At 38.8% G+C, this 17,213-nt stretch overlaps 1 protein-coding gene across 1 annotated transcript in view; it reads left to right on the forward strand.

The window, feature by feature from the left end:
* NYAP2 (neuronal tyrosine-phosphorylated phosphoinositide-3-kinase adaptor 2) overlaps positions 1-17,213 on the forward strand; it is a 232,329-nt gene that overhangs the window by 87,583 nt on the left and 127,533 nt on the right. The window contains exon 3 of the mRNA XM_036254666.1: positions 14,481-14,782. Coding sequence (XP_036110559.1) covers positions 14,481-14,782 — 302 coding nt within the window. The remainder of the gene's footprint in view (positions 1-14,480; positions 14,783-17,213) is intronic.

The raw sequence follows: 17,213 nt of genomic DNA on the forward strand, positions 1-17,213 counted from the left end.
TTAAGCAAACACAGGTAGTGAGCTGGAAAGACAAATATCAATAGTCAATAATACAAATGCTTAAGGTTCAGGTTATAGAAGGGGTGAAGTTACTAGTAATCAAAAGGTCCAGGTTCTAACCATGAGAGTGATGGCTGAGATAGGAAGAAAACAGCTCTCTCTCCTTGAGATTTCAAGAAACTGAGTGTCCAGGGAATGTGTGTACATTTAACACTGTGTCTTGTGTAGTATTCCTAAATTAACCTAAAACTTACAATTGTTCATCTTTTTTTTTTTAATTACATGAGTTGCAATGAAAATCTCTTTTGGTGACTCCAATCTGGATTCAAACCCTGTATTTTCTAAGGCTTGCAAACTCTTTTAACAGAAAAATAAAACAGAGGCCCACAAATGACAGTTATAAAGGGGTCTACAAAACAACTTTTGCCAAAGAACCATTAAGTTAATTATAGTCCTTAAGTTGAAACATTCTTCGGTAATAAGAAACGCCCCTTCAGTGAGGCAGCCTTGAAGTCACATTTCCATGGTCCCCTTACGCGAGCATGAGAATGGTCTATTTTAATAGGATAGAACTTAAATTGCAATGTGCTCCCCATTAAACTGTAAACCCTGAGGAGTGTGTACCTTTCACTATGGTACTGCACAGGCTCACAGTGCTGTCAGATGCAACAAATAACAGGTGCTAAATATTATAATGAAGCCAATGAAGACACTGCATTCATTCTAATAGAAAAATTGCTTTTTTTTTTTTTTTTAATTTTAAGATGCACTGTGGGCATTAAAACTGTTGCTAACATGTTGTGATAATGGCTTCTAATTCATTGTGAATAAAGATGTGCAGGAGAGGATGAGGTTTGATCAAAGGCAAATTTTAACACTGGACTCTGAAGCCCCTAAGGCTGCACCATAAAGCCATAAAGCAAATAATCCAAATGCATGCATTGACACACAGCATTAGATTCAATTATTTTGTCTGAAGGAAACCAATCAGGGAAAGTGAGTTGTTCCAGGAAAGTCATTCCAGAAAAATAGGGAGCCAGGCTTCTGGCCTCTGCGTAGGCAGTCGATGGCATCTATAATTCAATCTATCATGTTATTACATTTGGGTGCATTAAGCTGATGCACGACCTGTTGTGCATAAAGACAGCACATTGGCCACTCCATTTGAAGTAACTAATGCATCTATGAAAGAGTATTTGGTTCCTAAGTAGTATCTCCAGCAATTCACATTTAGAGGTCACTCTGATTATATGGATGAGGGATGGAAATTTGGTTTTTAAAGTTGTGGGTGTGTTTTTTTTTAAATAAACTTTAAAAATGCCACAGAGTACAGCTTTATCAGTTTGCCAAGTTTGTGTGTTTACAATAAAAAAAAAGTTATAAAAATGTTTTTCTGTTGTTAAACAGAAAAAAACACTTTATGAATATAACCTTGTTTTACAGTCTCATTTTAACCCACAAACATCCTTAGGGATCAGTGGGTTATGTATTACCACTCCACTTGATAAATAAATGAATTTATTTGGAAATGAATTCTCTGGTGGCCACATGATGAGTTAGAAGCAGAGCTAGAAACTCCTAAGTAGGGTGGATAAGAAGTGTGGGTGCAGAGTGTGTGTTTATGTGTAAGATTTATAGTCTTTTTCTGTGGATACACAGATTATAGATTTTTTCCCCTGACTTTGCAGGTGTTTCCTGGAAAAAACAAAAACGTGGTTTGGCTATTTAGCTGTGAATCTTGAGCTCACTTCTCCTTAGGCATCGGGGATTTCTGGATGACATGTATACTTAGTCTCTATACTTTACTTCATTTCTTCACTTCCTTCCAAACCAAATTTCTATTTAAATGTTTTTATCTGACAGATTTTTTTAGTGAAGCAAAATTTTCTAGACAGTTGTAAACCTTTACATTGATATATACCTGAAAATAATAAGTTGAAATAATTAACTGTATACTTTAAATTAATATCTAAGGTTAATTTAAATTTCTGAACACTGGCATGTTACTCTTTATGCTCAAAGAAGTATGCTATACATGAGAGATAAGGGAATGTACAAAACGTAATACCTATCCTCAAAAATTGTAAATCTTGTATTTGTAAATAATAGCTATACTATAATGCAGAAAATTAAAAATAATATGAAAGAAATTCAAGCTAGAGAAGAGAGGCTATATTGATGAAAAATTTTGGGAGAAAGTGGCATTCAATTTCGGCCCTGATGAACTTGAAAAAAATTTTTTTTTCTATGGAGGTTTAATTTGAAAAGGAAGTTTGTCTCAGTAGGACAGAATCATGTGAGTAATCAGACAAGACAAGAAAGGGGGTTTGGTCACATCATGCAAAGCCTCAATCGCCTTACGGAGAGACAGGACTCTATTTTGGGTAATCCTGAAGATTCTAATCTAGGAAAATAAAGTAATTCTACTTCTTTTATAGGACAAATTTTTTCAGGTTAATGATTAGTGCACGGGAAAATGGAGATATCTAAGTAAGATATCATTTATTAGCCAAGATCAAAATGTTAATAAAAACCTTGTACATGGTTTGGAAAATAGAAGACAGACGTGAGATGCAGGGAGGAGAGGGAGGCTTTGTTGATCAGTTGAGTATGTGTACATAGAATGGATATGTGTTAAATTACTTGGAAATCTTTGGTCTCTGTGGCTGAGTTGGTGAAGATGCTATTGAAGACAAAGTTCCAACAGAGGGAACAGGAAGTGATGCTGAGCTGGAGAGGTGAAAACAGAGACCTTAAGATGCTCTGCTGAAGAACTCAGATTGACCCAAACTGAGGTGTCTTAACGCTTTGAAACAGTCATCATGAGTTATGTGCCATTTGTAAGTATAGTATTTTCTTAAGTTTCAAGGAGGGTTACCTCAAGTTGCATTCAGATAATTTAAAAATATTATTTAGAAAAACATTGAATGATTTTTGGTGTGAAATGGAAGATGAAACAGCAGTGTGTTTTCATTGATGGGCAGCTCATCTTTGACAATGATTCTATAAATGTTTAGAATTTTCTGATTTTTCCTAGATGTATTTTTTCATTCACCCTCACAATAAACTGCAACATATTTCTGGGACCCGACCAGTAAAGGAGGTCAATTCACAGATGACAATTGTAGAATGCCCTAACGGTGAAGCTTGAGCCCTAAAACAGCCCAGAAGAGTGGCATTGGGTTTAGCCTTGAGAAAGCTTTGCTGATAATGGAATTCTTCTGCAGAGAAACTACATCTGGATCAGGTCCTAAAACCTGAGTTGGCTAAAGAAATGTTTTTGTTCGGGCAGGGATAGCAGCATGACTATTGGCTGAGGTCATGATTTATCTTCTTTGTGTCCCCAGGATGCATCACCACACTTGGCATATGGTTAATTTTGAACTTTATTTTAGAATCAACAATCTCTAGCAAAGTTAAGGTGGGAGCATGTTATATTAGGGTATCTTAAGGTCAAGGATGAAACATGTTGCAGATGAGACTTGATATAGGATTTAAACCTTAAAAAACCTTGAGTGTCACATACAAGTTTTGATTTTTAGTCTAAAGAACTGCAAAAGCTATCATAGGGTTTTATTGTAGAGAGTGACATGAGCAAATCTGCATTTATGAGGACAAATCTGGCAACACTGTGGAAAAAGACCAGTTAAGAGGCAATCACATTAATTCAGCCAAGAAATGATGAGCACCAAACCCAAAGCAGGCCAGTGGAGATAGAGAGGAGGGGATTAAGCTGATCCCTGCATTCAAATGACTAACTCTTATAACAAGGATGAGATTTAAGAGTGCATGAGTATTCACAGAATTCCCCTTTATCCATCAATTAGGAAAATGGCAACTTGGTACAGTGATGGCCAAGGGCAAGGTGAAGTGAGGCCTGGGTGGAGGCAGTCAAAGTGGGGGAAAATGGGAACATTTGTAATAGTATCATCAATAAAATAAAGAAAATGGCAACTAAAAGTAAGGGGAAATGGAGCAAAATATTATTAAATATCACAGTCACTCATCTGATATTTAAAAACCTGGGAGTTATTTCTGAACTATTTCCAGTTGTATGTTACTGTATTTATTGGATTAATAAATATATTTTTCCAGCCTTTGGAAATCCAAGACAAACAAAGTCTCATCGAATTCTGCCCAAACACCTCCGTAATTTTACTAGATCTCAACTGTCAGCAAACACATGCTCTTCTCCCTTCTTTCTCCCTTATCTGATTAAGTCTTACTCATGTTCTGCATCAGCTGGAAAAGCCACTTCCTCCCATGGGACTTTCCAGACCTTCAGTCTGTTAGGGCCCCATTGCACCTGCCCGATACTTCCTCTGAGTGAATATCTGACCACATGGTGCTGAAGTCATGCTGGTTCAATCGCCTGTAATCCCCTGAGGACACAGACCACTCTGCTTTGGTCACTGACAAAGGATAGGCACTCAGATATTTGTCAATTAATATTGAGCAAATGAATGAAATGACTCAACACAGAGAGTTGTTCCTTCCGCCATAAAAAGTATACGTTTAGAAAGGCAAACCAATTATTAGACTTTAGATAAGCATTGTTAGCCCCATCTGTTGAGGAAGTTCAAGACCATTATATGTTAATGCTATGTAGTTCTAGTTTCTACTTCTGGGTTGAAAAAAGGAGCCACATATGGTTAGCCAAACTTACTTCTAAAAACTTGGCATGTGCTCAAAACATATTCAAAGCTTATGTCAGTTTCAAAGACACAAATAAAATATATTTTCCAGAACCTCCCCTACTTTGGTTGAATTTTTGGAAAAGATTTCCCACAAAGTGAACTTCTGTAAACTATATTCTAAGTTGAATCTGAATATCATTATTTGATTTGAGTTTTTCCTATACTCTCTCTTCTTCAAGCCATGATACTCCAAAGGGTAGAGGAGTCTTATTTATGTACAAAAATTAAGAATGTTTTAATTTTAGATTCCAAAGTAGCATAGATAATAACATATGCTAATCGTAAAAACAGTTGTTATGTTTCAAGTAAAAATAAGTCGCTTAAAAATGTTTTATAGTTGGCCTGGCTAGTTTGGTTCAGTGGTTGGAGTGTTGGTTCAGTGGCTGGAGTGTTGGTTCATGGACCAAAGAGTCTCGGGTTCGATTCAAGTCAAGGGCATGTACCTCAGTTGCAGTTCATCCCCGGCCCTGGTCAAGGTCATGCGGGAGGCAACCCATCCAAGTGTCCCTCTCATGTTGATGTTTCTCTCTGTCTCTCTCTGTCTCTTTTTCTCTCCCTCACTCTCTCCCACTCTATCTGAAGATAAATAGAAAAATATCCTCAGGTGAGGATTAAAAAAGTATACTTTTCATAGAATTTGTTCTGAGCTTAATAAGCATTATATTCCAGCCCCGCCTCTTTAGAATCTCAGAAGTGAATAAAAGGACGTTGATAAAGATTAAAAATATCTCTCAACTCCCCATTCTAACCTCTTCACTTTGTTGTTATGACTAAGCATCAAATTATTGGGCGGCGATATCCACCTCAAACTCTGGGTGATAGGACTTTGTAATAAATCACGGCATATTTGTTTTTCAGGCATAACTCCCCAGCCATGATTACCCTGAGTCTTAATGTTCATAAAAATCCTGAATCTTCATGGAGTATTGACAGAAATAACCATAAAATTCATCCAGTTTATTTGCTTAACTATAGACAAATCCAACTAACTAATGATTATGGCAGAAAGAAATATTTATTTTTGTTTCTTTTCCTTCACTTTCCAACAAGAACTGCCCCCCCCCCATTTGGATTTGGAAATATATTGCCTGATAATTATTGTCAAAGCTCTCTTACAGAAATAAGCAAAATGCACTTATAGTGTTAGACTATTTTCCTTTATAGTACTGTAGGGTGGAAACTTATTAAAATGCTTATTTTATAGCTGGGAACAGAAAGATGAAAATTGATACAGAGTTACCTGAAAAACTAGGAAGGTAGATTAATATTTGTCTAGCTTTTACTTTCACTAGTTACTTTGCCAGGTGCTTTTGAAATATTTTTATCTTATTTTAATTTCTTATAACCACCATGAAAGTCTGTTCCCCATTATGAAAGTAATTGGGGCTCAGAAATATGTGCCTTTTACCTAAAAATAGATAGTTAGTCAATGGTTGATTGTATATCTCAGATTCTTTCTGAGATACCCAATTTTATGCAGAATTGAAATATCCTAGCAAGGAGAAATAACACATTTGATGCTTAAGAGTATATTAGTTGTAAGTATAACATGTGGAGCTAATGGAATTTGGGTTCCCTATCTTTGGTATAATTTTTTTTTTTATTTTAATTTTGTTGTTTTGTTTTCTTTACTTTTTCAATAATAGTTTACCACAGCAGTTAATAAAAGGGGTATAAAGATTCCCTTTTTAAAGCTTGACTGTAAGTTGCCAGAAACATCAATAAGCAGCCAGACACAGGAAATTCATGTCTGAAAAAATCTAGGAGTGTGAAGATATTAGGAGTATAAAAGAAGAAAATAGATATCACTGAGGATATGAAGTGATGAAAATGAATGTTTGAGCCTAAGGCGAAAAAATCCACAGATCATGGCTTTGAATGAGCAATTGGGGCTCAGGGAAGCCATCAAGGGTAACGGTGAGTGAACAGTTTGGAAGAAAATATAAACACAGTTTAATTTTACTGGAGCCAAGCCTCCACATCAACGTGTACTGCATGATTAAAATTATATATACAGGGCAAGTACGATGCAGTTAATATTTCAATTGATGGTTTAAAATAGGAAAAAATATATATTTTCAAGCAGTGATTCGTATGATACATTCTTTTCTTGCTCTGGACCATTCCTAGTCCTTACCTGGCCTCAACTGCATTTTCTAACACAAGTTAGCCAAAATATTTATTTAGTAACTGTTGTATTACATTGCTTTCTTCCTGACTTTTTCCAATGCAAGTGTCAGAAAACCCAACTATATATGGCTTCGACAAAATGGGACTTAAGAGTTGGCATAACTGAAGAGCCTGGGATTGACCTAGCTGTACTAGATGCAGGTCTTCTACAAGGCCACAGACCTGGTCCCACCAGTGTCCCTTCCTGATGGGCTGCCACGCGATGCATATTGTTTACTGTGGTTGGACCAACCTGAGGCATTTGCCAGTCCCTACAGTAGTTATGGTGGCCGCAGGGATCTAGTGGTTGACTGGCTAGGTCTGAGTAACATGCAGGACTGAGAGGAAGATTGGTTGCCACAGAGAATTTTCCTTTACCAGATGTAAGGAAAATGAATTTTTGGAAGCACAAATGACTGACTAATATCCAGGAATGTCAAGAATGTCACTGAGCCCTTTATCTGGCTATCTCCAAAGTGGACTGACTTCCTTTTTTATTTTCCTTCATAAAACAAATATGTTTGCGCATGTGTAGTGTGTTAGTAGCTGTCACGGTCAGCAGGAAAACAATGCACCTGCCCCCAGGAAGATCAAGGTGAGCAGAGGTGAACAGCCACTTGTACACATAAAGGCCCCATGGCCATGTGATGAGTGGAAATGTGATGAATTGAATGATGAGTTCCATCTGCCAAAAATCGTGGCAGACATAATCAATTATGACTCTTAAAAGTCTGACTTTGGATTGAAGCATATCGCCTGTCAAAATAGGAAAAGGTATAACACATTAATCTCTCGGCTCTTACTATGTAGAAGTTATTAAGAGAATAGACTGCTTTAGCTGGAAATGATACCTAGAAGAGGTGGATGTTGAAGGAGAAAAGGGACAAGTTCTAGAGCAGGAGTCCCTCCGGTAGGGTGGACTGGAGGGGTGCACTGGGCAAAATAGAGTCACCAGCATTTGACCTCGTGTATTCAAAAAGGCGAAAAGGGAGACAGTGTAAGATATAAATGTTTAAAGTCATAATTTTAATGAATAAAGTCTCAATGGTTGATCATATGATTTTCTTTTATTCATTTGTAGTAAAATGCTTGACATGAAAGATGTGAATAGTTAGCAGATGACAGCCGTCAACTTGCCCACAGGCAAATTTCATTATCTCCTTTACAGCTCTAGACACCATTTTTCTTTTGGATTTCCCCCACTTACTGTACAATGAAATGTGCCCATTCCCTGATACCAGATAAATACTTTTTCTTAAAAAATCAACAGAAAAAAATTCGGATGTTTCAAAAGTCTTCAGTTAGGAATAGACTGGATTACACATCAGTGTCACAGATGGATTTTTGATCTCAGCTCACAGAACTGTTCCAGAAAAAGAAAATATTCAAGTTAACAACTACTTCTAGGTAACTCTTCAGTTTATATCTCAACTTCCTAGCTGTGTTTAAAGGAGGATAAATAGATAGATGGATAGGTAGGTAGGTAGGTAGGTAGATAGATGATAGATAGATAGATGATAGATAGATAGATAGATGATAGATAATAGATAAATGATAGATAGATATAGGAACAGAGATATAGAGATAGAGATGAAGATAGAGATAGAGATAGAGACAGAGACAGAGATAGAGAGAAAGAGAGAAATATAGAGATAGAGATATGTGTATAAATATAGAATAGGATTCTGTTTTTCTCCATTGGTTCTCTAGGAAGATTCTAGTATGAAATATTGGTATGTTTGCTTCAAAATTACACACAGAATCTACAGCCCTGTCACTTTTAGGGGTGGCAGCTCACCTTGGTAGCTCACCCTTCTCAGCGATTGTGTTTTCATCTCTAAAAGGAAATAGTTCTCAGGAACAGACACACAACATTAATGCTGATGGATTCTCAAGATGACAGCAAAACAAATAACAACCTCTGCTGAACAGCAGCATCAAAGCAGTTTTCAAATTCTTGTTTTGTGGCATTCCTTGTCAGTCCTGATCAACAGGTGCTTTGAAAAATGGAAGCAAGTATTGATGAAAGTTAAGAGCATGAGGAATATGTTTGCCTAGATAATATGGGTACTTGTGTTAAATGCAGGGTTTTGTTTTGACTCTGTATGCAGTTTTTTGAGGTTATATATTTTTTTATATACACTGCACTTTAGAGATGTGACCCCACAATGCAAATGATGATTCCATAAACAAAATTCAGGACAGAATTTAAAAGGAGGAATTTTAAAGTTAAATTATTGACTGCATATTACATGTCAGACTCTGAGCTAAGTGCTTTGGATATAGTATCTCAGGCAAACGTAAGAACAATTCTATGAGGCCAGCCCTACTATTCAACAGATAAGAAGTGGTTTTAGGGGTCAGTAGCTAATGTTGTATAGATGCTCAATGAGAGAATTGGGGATGGAGCCCACAACTCAGTGATTCTAAAACACAATTGTCTGGGTCTGTCCATTAGCCAATAAGTTGTTTGGCTGAGTCCACAAATATTTTATCAATTATTTCTGGGAAAACAACCCCCCTCGATTTAAGCAACATAATATTTTGTGTATTTTATAATAGAAAAACTAACCAAACACAGCTAGATCTTGCAACATTGCCTACATTGTGTGAGAAAAAAACATACTTGTTTAAATTCAGGATTATGAAACTTATGTTTATTTTTATAACATGAGATGTGTCAGGCTTAATCTATCTTGAGTGTTAGAGTCTTACTGCAAAAATACTCTGCTCTCTTCAGCCCCCATAAATTTCATTTCAAGCCAAGTATTCCTACAGTGGAGTTGGTTCCTCCCTCCCCAACCACCATTTAAATGCTCAGTCTGAAGCCAGAGAATGTCCTATTTCCACACGCATTTCTTTTTTTTTTTTTAATTTTTAAAAAAATGTTTTTATTGATTTCAGAGAGAGTAAGGGAGAGGAAGATAAAAACACTGATGAGAGATAAACATTGATCAGCTGCCTCTTGCACGCCCCCTACTGGGGATAAAGCCGGAAACCCGGGCATGTGACCTGACCCAGAATCCAACTGGCAACCTCCTGGTACATGGGTCCACACTCAACCACTAACCCACACTGGCCGGCCTTCACACCCATTTCTTACTCCTGGGTTCCCAGGTTTCCTTTTAGGCTTTCTCTTTCCTCTTCTTTGGTTTTCGAATGTCATAGGTTTTATGATCATTCCCAAGTATATGTCCTCTAGAAAGCAGACACCAACCCAGGTGGAGTTAAAGGTGTGAGATTTATTAAGGAAGGTGTCTGGGATGGGAAGAAAGCAGGAATAGGTAGGACAATCCTCAGGCCAAGAAGAAGGGGATGGAAACATGACTGCAGAGGAGGAGCAGACCAGACCATGGTATAGCTATGGGAGAATCTCAGTGATCCCAGTAGGGAGACTCAGACACGAAGATTGCCCATAGAGGACTCCCTCCCACACTGGGCAGAAACAGCTAGATCCCATAGCACAACATGCTCAGCTCCTCGCTAGGAGCTTTCCCGGGAGAGTGCCTTGGCTGAAATGCTGCACCAGATTTGAAGACTCTGGTGCCGGTGGCTGTCAGCTAGCTCCTGTCCTTGGAGAAGTTTCTCTCCGGATGGAGATTTGAGCCACTTACCTGATGGCAGCCACAATTCACCTTTTAAGTTCAGCAGACGTTCCTCTCTTACAGGTTGAGGAGCAGCTCAACCACTGACCCTTATAAGGGGACAGTGTGGTAGACTATAGCCCTCACCATTGCAATTTATATGGGGGCTGTGGCTGATACTCAGTCTCACCTTCAGCTGACACCTCTGCTCGTCTCACCTGGTGGTAACTAATCCCTCTTTCAAGAGAGGTTGGAACCCCTAGTAACCAAAACATTCTCAGATCAGGGTTGCTGCATGTGACATTTCAAAATAAAAATTGGGCAAGAGAGTATGAAGAGGAGTTCCACACATGCCTATCTCTGCCCCATCATGTGACAACAGCCCTGCCTCCTCCTGCTGGTGGGGTTCAATGATCTCTTCTACAATGGAGACTCATTGTGTTGCCTGCTGGCCACTCTACGAAGGAAGGTCAAACTGCCCAGGAAGTAGTGGCAGATGGTGTTCAATGGGATCCTTGCTGTGTCTTCTAGAAAAAGTGTTCCTCATGTGGGGAAAGGACTTCTAACCCTGTAGGGCTCAGAAGTATGGTCACAGGAAGTACAAAGTCCCCTGATGAGTCATTGGTTGTCCATTAACTTCATTCTTCACGTCAAGTTCTCTCTTGAAGGGAGATCTCAGTGGCATATGCCACAAATTGCTGGACCAGTATTTGATCCCCTACCTGTAAGAGGATTATGCATCCGCACATATCGTCATGTAACCTGCGGTGCTTTCCTATTGTAGTTGAATAAATTCCCACCCCATTGACATCAAGCTTGGTCATAAGATTGGTTTTAGCCAATGAAATGTGAGTGAAAGATTATATGCTACATTTGAGCAGAAGCTTTGGAGAAATTGTGTAGTTTTCTCTCTGCCCCAAGAACATATCCCAGCATAAACACAGGTGGAGCATGGCTACAGCTGATACACAGCCAACCCAATTGTCACACCAAGGAATAAACCTTTGTTGTTGCAAAGCACTAAGAATTGGTGATTGTTTGATACTGCAGTATGACCTAACAAAACCTAATACATTGTACCTTTATTTTCTATATTTCACCTGGTCTCTAGCAAGTCTCCTTTGTCCCACGTTTTGATAATTGTGTCTCCCTAGCTGTTTATAACTAACAGATGTCTATCCATGAGTGGCTCTAACTATTGTTTCTCGGGATCTCTGGATTGGTTACATCAGAAACATCTGCATGCACTTTTAAAAAATACAAACTCATTGGCTACACCTACAGAGATTCTGATTCAACAGATATAATTCAACAGTTGTCTTTAGTATGGGTCCAGGAATCTACGTATTTTGGAACCTCCATGTGTTTCTATAGTAAATTCAGGAGTTAGTTGTATGGTATGTCCCATAATCTTCAAATGGCTTTATGCTAACTTTGTTTACTGGTCTCTTGAATCTAAATATACCATCAACTTTATTATTTACCCTTAGCCTTGACATGGACAATGGCCTTTGTATCCAACTTATCCACATTTCTTCATCTTGCATTCACAGCCTGGTCAAATTAAACTTGCAGTTGAGGCCTGCTATTGTTTAAAGCATGCATGGAATTACACTCTGGAAGAAGTGTGTGTGTGTGTGTGTGTGTGTGTGTGTACATGTATATATATGAACAAAAGCACAGAGGGTTAGATGAAAGTGTTTTATGCTGAAAAAAAGTAATTTGAAATGAAGCAGCAGAACTAATTATCTGTTTGGGAAAAGCTGCAGTTCCTATTTAGGTCAAAAGTAACAAAGAGATTGCTGATACAATTATTCCTAATAACTGTCTCATAAATGCCTGTGTGCATTAGTAACACATGCATTAATCCCCACATGTGTCTGTGTTACTAGGAATATAATGACTGTCTAAATAAATCCTTAAAGCACCTAGCACCTTTTGCTCAGTGATATAGCAACAAAAATAAGGAAAAGACACAAGGATGCAAAAACAATTGAAGTCAAAGTTATATGAAATCAAATAGCTCATCTTCTGTGAGAAACATCAAGGCCACAGTCATCACAAACCAAAGATAAACCTCCTAGTCTACCACACCCATCCCCTACCTTCACCACCTCTATTCTGTCTTAAATGCTCAATGATTTTTCACAAACCACTTTATTTGAGTAAGCTTCTAGTTTATTTTTTGATTGATGTTCTTGAAAGCACAGAAAATCATATGTGCGAGAACACCTTACCGACTTAGGATGCTTACAGCCGTGTTGTGACAACCTCCACTCGGCTGTCCTTCTATTGTATCCATGCTTCCAGCTCAGCTCCATTGTGCTAATTAGGGTACTGAGCTTCCAGCCTCCTCTACAGTATTTAGTTTTGCAAAGATGGTATACCTGGAATCTGAATATCTACTCAAAACATTCCAAAATAAATAAACAAAATAAAAAATATTTTTGATGAGTATCGAGCTGTCATCAGAATTAAATGCCAGAATAAGAGTCTCGTGTTCTTGTGGACTCCTTTCTGGCTCAGTTCACAGTGGTCATATGGTTGTTATAGATCTTCAATTGAAGAGGGGAAAAAACCTCATTTCCCATTATTGTTTCTCCTAAAATAATAAATTTATGACAAACATAATAATGATATAAAAGGTAACAAAGAGAAATGCAAGGCCTTACTTTGAATTCCTTCATGTTATAAAGGCAGAGTTGACTACAATTACGGTTCAAAAAGTTTAAATAAACTTATGTCTAGAAAGGTAGACTTAACAAGATTCCAAAATTATACACTCAAAAATGATTTTTACCATTCACATACATGTCTAAGAAAATCTGTCAAATATGTCTAATAATGTTTCTTTTTCTTTCCTCTCTTGATGAAGGAACATACGTGGGGAAAACACTAGAAAAATCTCTTACAAATTGACATTGGCATTCATGTCCTTTTTCTTCATAAAAGAGTCACCATTACTTAGTAGCATAAAGAAAGGCCCAAGTGTCATTTCCCATAAGATTTAAACTGAGACAGATTCACATTTTTATTCAAACTTTTCTATGTAGAACTTAAGAACCTTACTTTTGGAAACTTTGTATACTATAAATATTTATTAGGTATTTAGAACTATCTCAGAATCCGATGCTATTCTAACTACACCTTTTTATTAGATGTTGCTATTTTTATCCTGGGAGGTTAGCTTATTATACAACTTATCTTCTAGTGTAACTGAAGGTTTCTGGAGACCTAGAAATGATTGACAGTTTCCTCACTGATTTAAACAAATATCCTTCCTTCCTTCCTTCCTTCCTTCCTTCCTTCCTTCCTTCCTTCCTTCCTTCCTTCCTTCCTTCCTTCCTTCCTTCCTTCCTTCCTTCTTCCCTCCCTCCCTCCCTTCCTTCCTTCCTTCCTTCCTTCCTTCCTTCCTTCCTTCCTTCCTTCCTTCCTTCCTTCCTTCCTTCCTTCCTTCCTTCCTTCCTTCCTCCCTTCCTTCCTTCCTCCCTTCCTCCCTCCCTATTTCCCTCCTCTCTCCTTCCCCCTTGTCACAGCTTTGTTGTAGCTGGTTGTTTTTCCCACAACACTAACCAAAGTCCATGTGATTCTGATGAAGTGGAGACGAGGCTCAAGAGCTAGCATTTGGCCTCACTCATGTGCTGAGGGGCAGTCTAACCTCCCTGAGGTGGAATTCTTGTTTACTTTCTAAGCCACTTACACAATTTACCTCCAGGTAAAGGGAGGCGGCCCAAGATGAAATGTGCTTCGTGGTTTTCCTTTTCTTTGGAATAGGATTCTGAGAGTATCTGGATACCAGGATACCAGGATACCAGGACATGCTCTAGGATTTCTGATTATAATCTAGTTACATTTGCTCTGCTATCATTATTTAGTGCAAGTTATGGAATGTGTTGATGCTAATGACAATGTCTCTGCCCCCTGTAGAGTTCAGTTTGAGCTAGCACCCATTGTACATATGACTGGATGCCTGACCTTGTGCAGCACCGCTCAGTATCTCTCCACGGACCGCGTCTGCTTTCTTTTACAGCATAGGTGGAGAAGGAGGGCGAGGCCACGAAGGAAGTTACGTGGGCAAACATTTCCGCATGGGATTCATGACGATGCCTGCTCCCCAAGACCGACTCCCCCATCCTTGCGCCAGTGGCTTTTCCGTGAGGTCCCAGTCCCTGCACTCGGTTGGGGGCACAGATGATGACCGCAGCTGTGGCTCACGGAGACAACCGCCTCCTAAGCCCAAGCGGGACCCGAGCACCAAGCTGAGCACTTCGTCGGAGACGGTCAACAGCACCCCCACCAGTAAGAGCGGGAAAGCCCCGGAGCGCGCTGAAGGTAATGCACCCCACGCTCCCTAACCGAGGACAGATTTCAGGCCACACGTCACTAATGAGCATCTGCCTTCTCCCTGGGGCCCACAATCCTCCACCTCGCTCGGGTCCCAGAAAGGAAGAATCCAGGGGGAGGGGATCTATTGAGATGCTGTCAAAAGACAAACTGAAAAGGGTGTTTGATTTATTGGAAAGGTAAGGCAATGTGTGTTTTCTGATCCCCTTAGAACTTCGAATTATTAGGAAATTGTTTAGCTTAGAAATATACCTGAAATTTATACTGTCTTGTTTTATAAGTATTATAAATATTATTTATACAACTAAAGAAGTATTATGTGATTATTAGGGGAAACTAATAATGCAGAAAAATATAAAGGAAAAAAAAATTGTAGTCATTTTTAAAACTAATTATTTTTTTTACGTTTTGGTGTACTTGCTTCCTGTGAATGAATATATATTTCAATGTCTATATTTTTCCTCAGCTATAAAATACATAGATCAAATATATCTCAGCCTCCTAGCTGGTCTATGAATATAAATTAGGTCAAGTTAACCCCGGGTCTCATCCGCTCTTTAGTCCTTACTTGAGTCACTAAGACTCAGCTTTCCTGAGTTTTTCGGAGAGTCCCTTGGTAGTAGAGTAGTCTTTGAGGGAAGCCCATCTAGATTTTTGTATACACTTTGTGGAAAAACACTTTAAAGTTCCCACTGGCCCAGCCAGTGGCCAGCTTGAGAGCATGGCTGTACCAGGTCCCACATCCCTTCTCCCACCTGTTTGTCGTTGGCATCGCCCACCGCAGCCCCCAGCACACCAGGTTTCACAGCAGTTTGAGGCAGAGTGGAAGTAAGGCGGTCCTTTCTTCAGCTGGGCAGGTTTCTTTGTCACCCGGGCTCCTCAGTTCCCCATGAAATATCTCTCTCTCTCTCTCTCTCTCTCTCTCTCTCTCTCTCTCTCTTCCCTAGTCCATGAGATGGGGTGCCCGTGAGGCATGTCCCATATTTTCCATTACCCTCATTTCTCCTTTCTTCCATATCGGTGCCTATTTAACCAAAAAACAAAAACTTCAGCGCATACTGAAAAACACAAATAAATGCCTGGAGATGAAACCAATCCATCCATTCTACATTGAAAATCTCCACTTGTGCTCAACGTTTCTTATTACCCGTATGTGCAAACATACATCATGGTTATGTGTATGCGTGCGAGAGTACAAATGTGAATACCATGGGTACACGTATTTACAAAATTGAAATCATTGTGCATAGAGTTATTGTTTTATATTTTCACTTACTCTCTTGTGACTATTTTCTATGACATTCAATTTGTTAAGAAACACCATTTTTAAGGAGAGCAGTGTAAATTATACTACTTTATTTAATCATTGCCTCCTTGATGGATACTCAGCTTGGTTCCAGTTTGGTTTGCTATGATGAATAACACAGCAAAGACTCTGTGTGTGTGTGTGTGTGTGTTTACATAACAAAATTTTCTGCTGCCTTAGAGTATTTGATTTTTTTTTCCCCCTGATGATTCAAGATTTCAGTATGTCCTTCAACTTGTAATACATTCATGCGTTTAGAAATAATTTAGGTGTTTGGTTTACTAGTTAATACACTAAAGGGCCCTCGAACGTTTTACATATTGTTCTCAGGTTTCTTCTCATACTGGTGCCTTTCATTTCTCTTTGTTTTCTGCGATCTCATTTCCAGAGATTACCTCTCTCCTGCCTCGCTTCTCAGAAAATTATGTAATCAATTATATTAGATTGTTTGCAAAAGAAGTTTACTGATTTAGAAAAGGGGTCTCCTGCCCAGATGGTGTGGTTCAGTGGTTGAACATTGACCCATGCACCAACAGGTCGCCAGTTCGATTCCTGGTCAGGGCACCTGCCCAGGTTGTGAGCCAAATCCTGGGGGCATGCAGGAGGCAGCCAATAGATGTTTCTATCTCCTTCTCCCTTTCTATTTCTCTCTCTCTTTCTCTCTAATATCAATAAAGAAAAAAATTTTTGGAAGAGTAGTCTCTGAATGAAGAGGGCCTGCATATAATCTAGAATGATTCAAGAATAAGAGGGAATAAAAAAAGCCATCCAAAGAGGAGGGGAGAGATGAAGCACACAAGGAAAGCAACCAGTGAGGAGCATGTTATCAAGCTGTATAACACTTCTAGAAACATTCCTGGAAACAGTGTCAAATGCATACTTCAGAATAGATCCCTCTGGGCAGGAGAACCCAGGGTAGTCACAGTGAACACAAGCTGAGAGTCATGATGACTTTCCCCTAGAAGAAATACTTGAGTGGTGATTCAGTTGTCTTAAAAACGTAACTGATTACTATTCATTTGGGGTGCTTTAGGCAGCTAATTCCTGAGATGGAGAAGTTCCTAATTATTTCCCATCCCTTCAGTATCTAAAGATCTAGGGCTCCTAATAGCT

This window comes from Molossus molossus, unplaced genomic scaffold (genome assembly GCF_014108415.1).
Source record: "Molossus molossus isolate mMolMol1 unplaced genomic scaffold, mMolMol1.p scaffold_m16_p_11, whole genome shotgun sequence".
In the NCBI taxonomy this organism is placed as follows: Eukaryota; Metazoa; Chordata; class Mammalia; order Chiroptera; family Molossidae; genus Molossus; species Molossus molossus.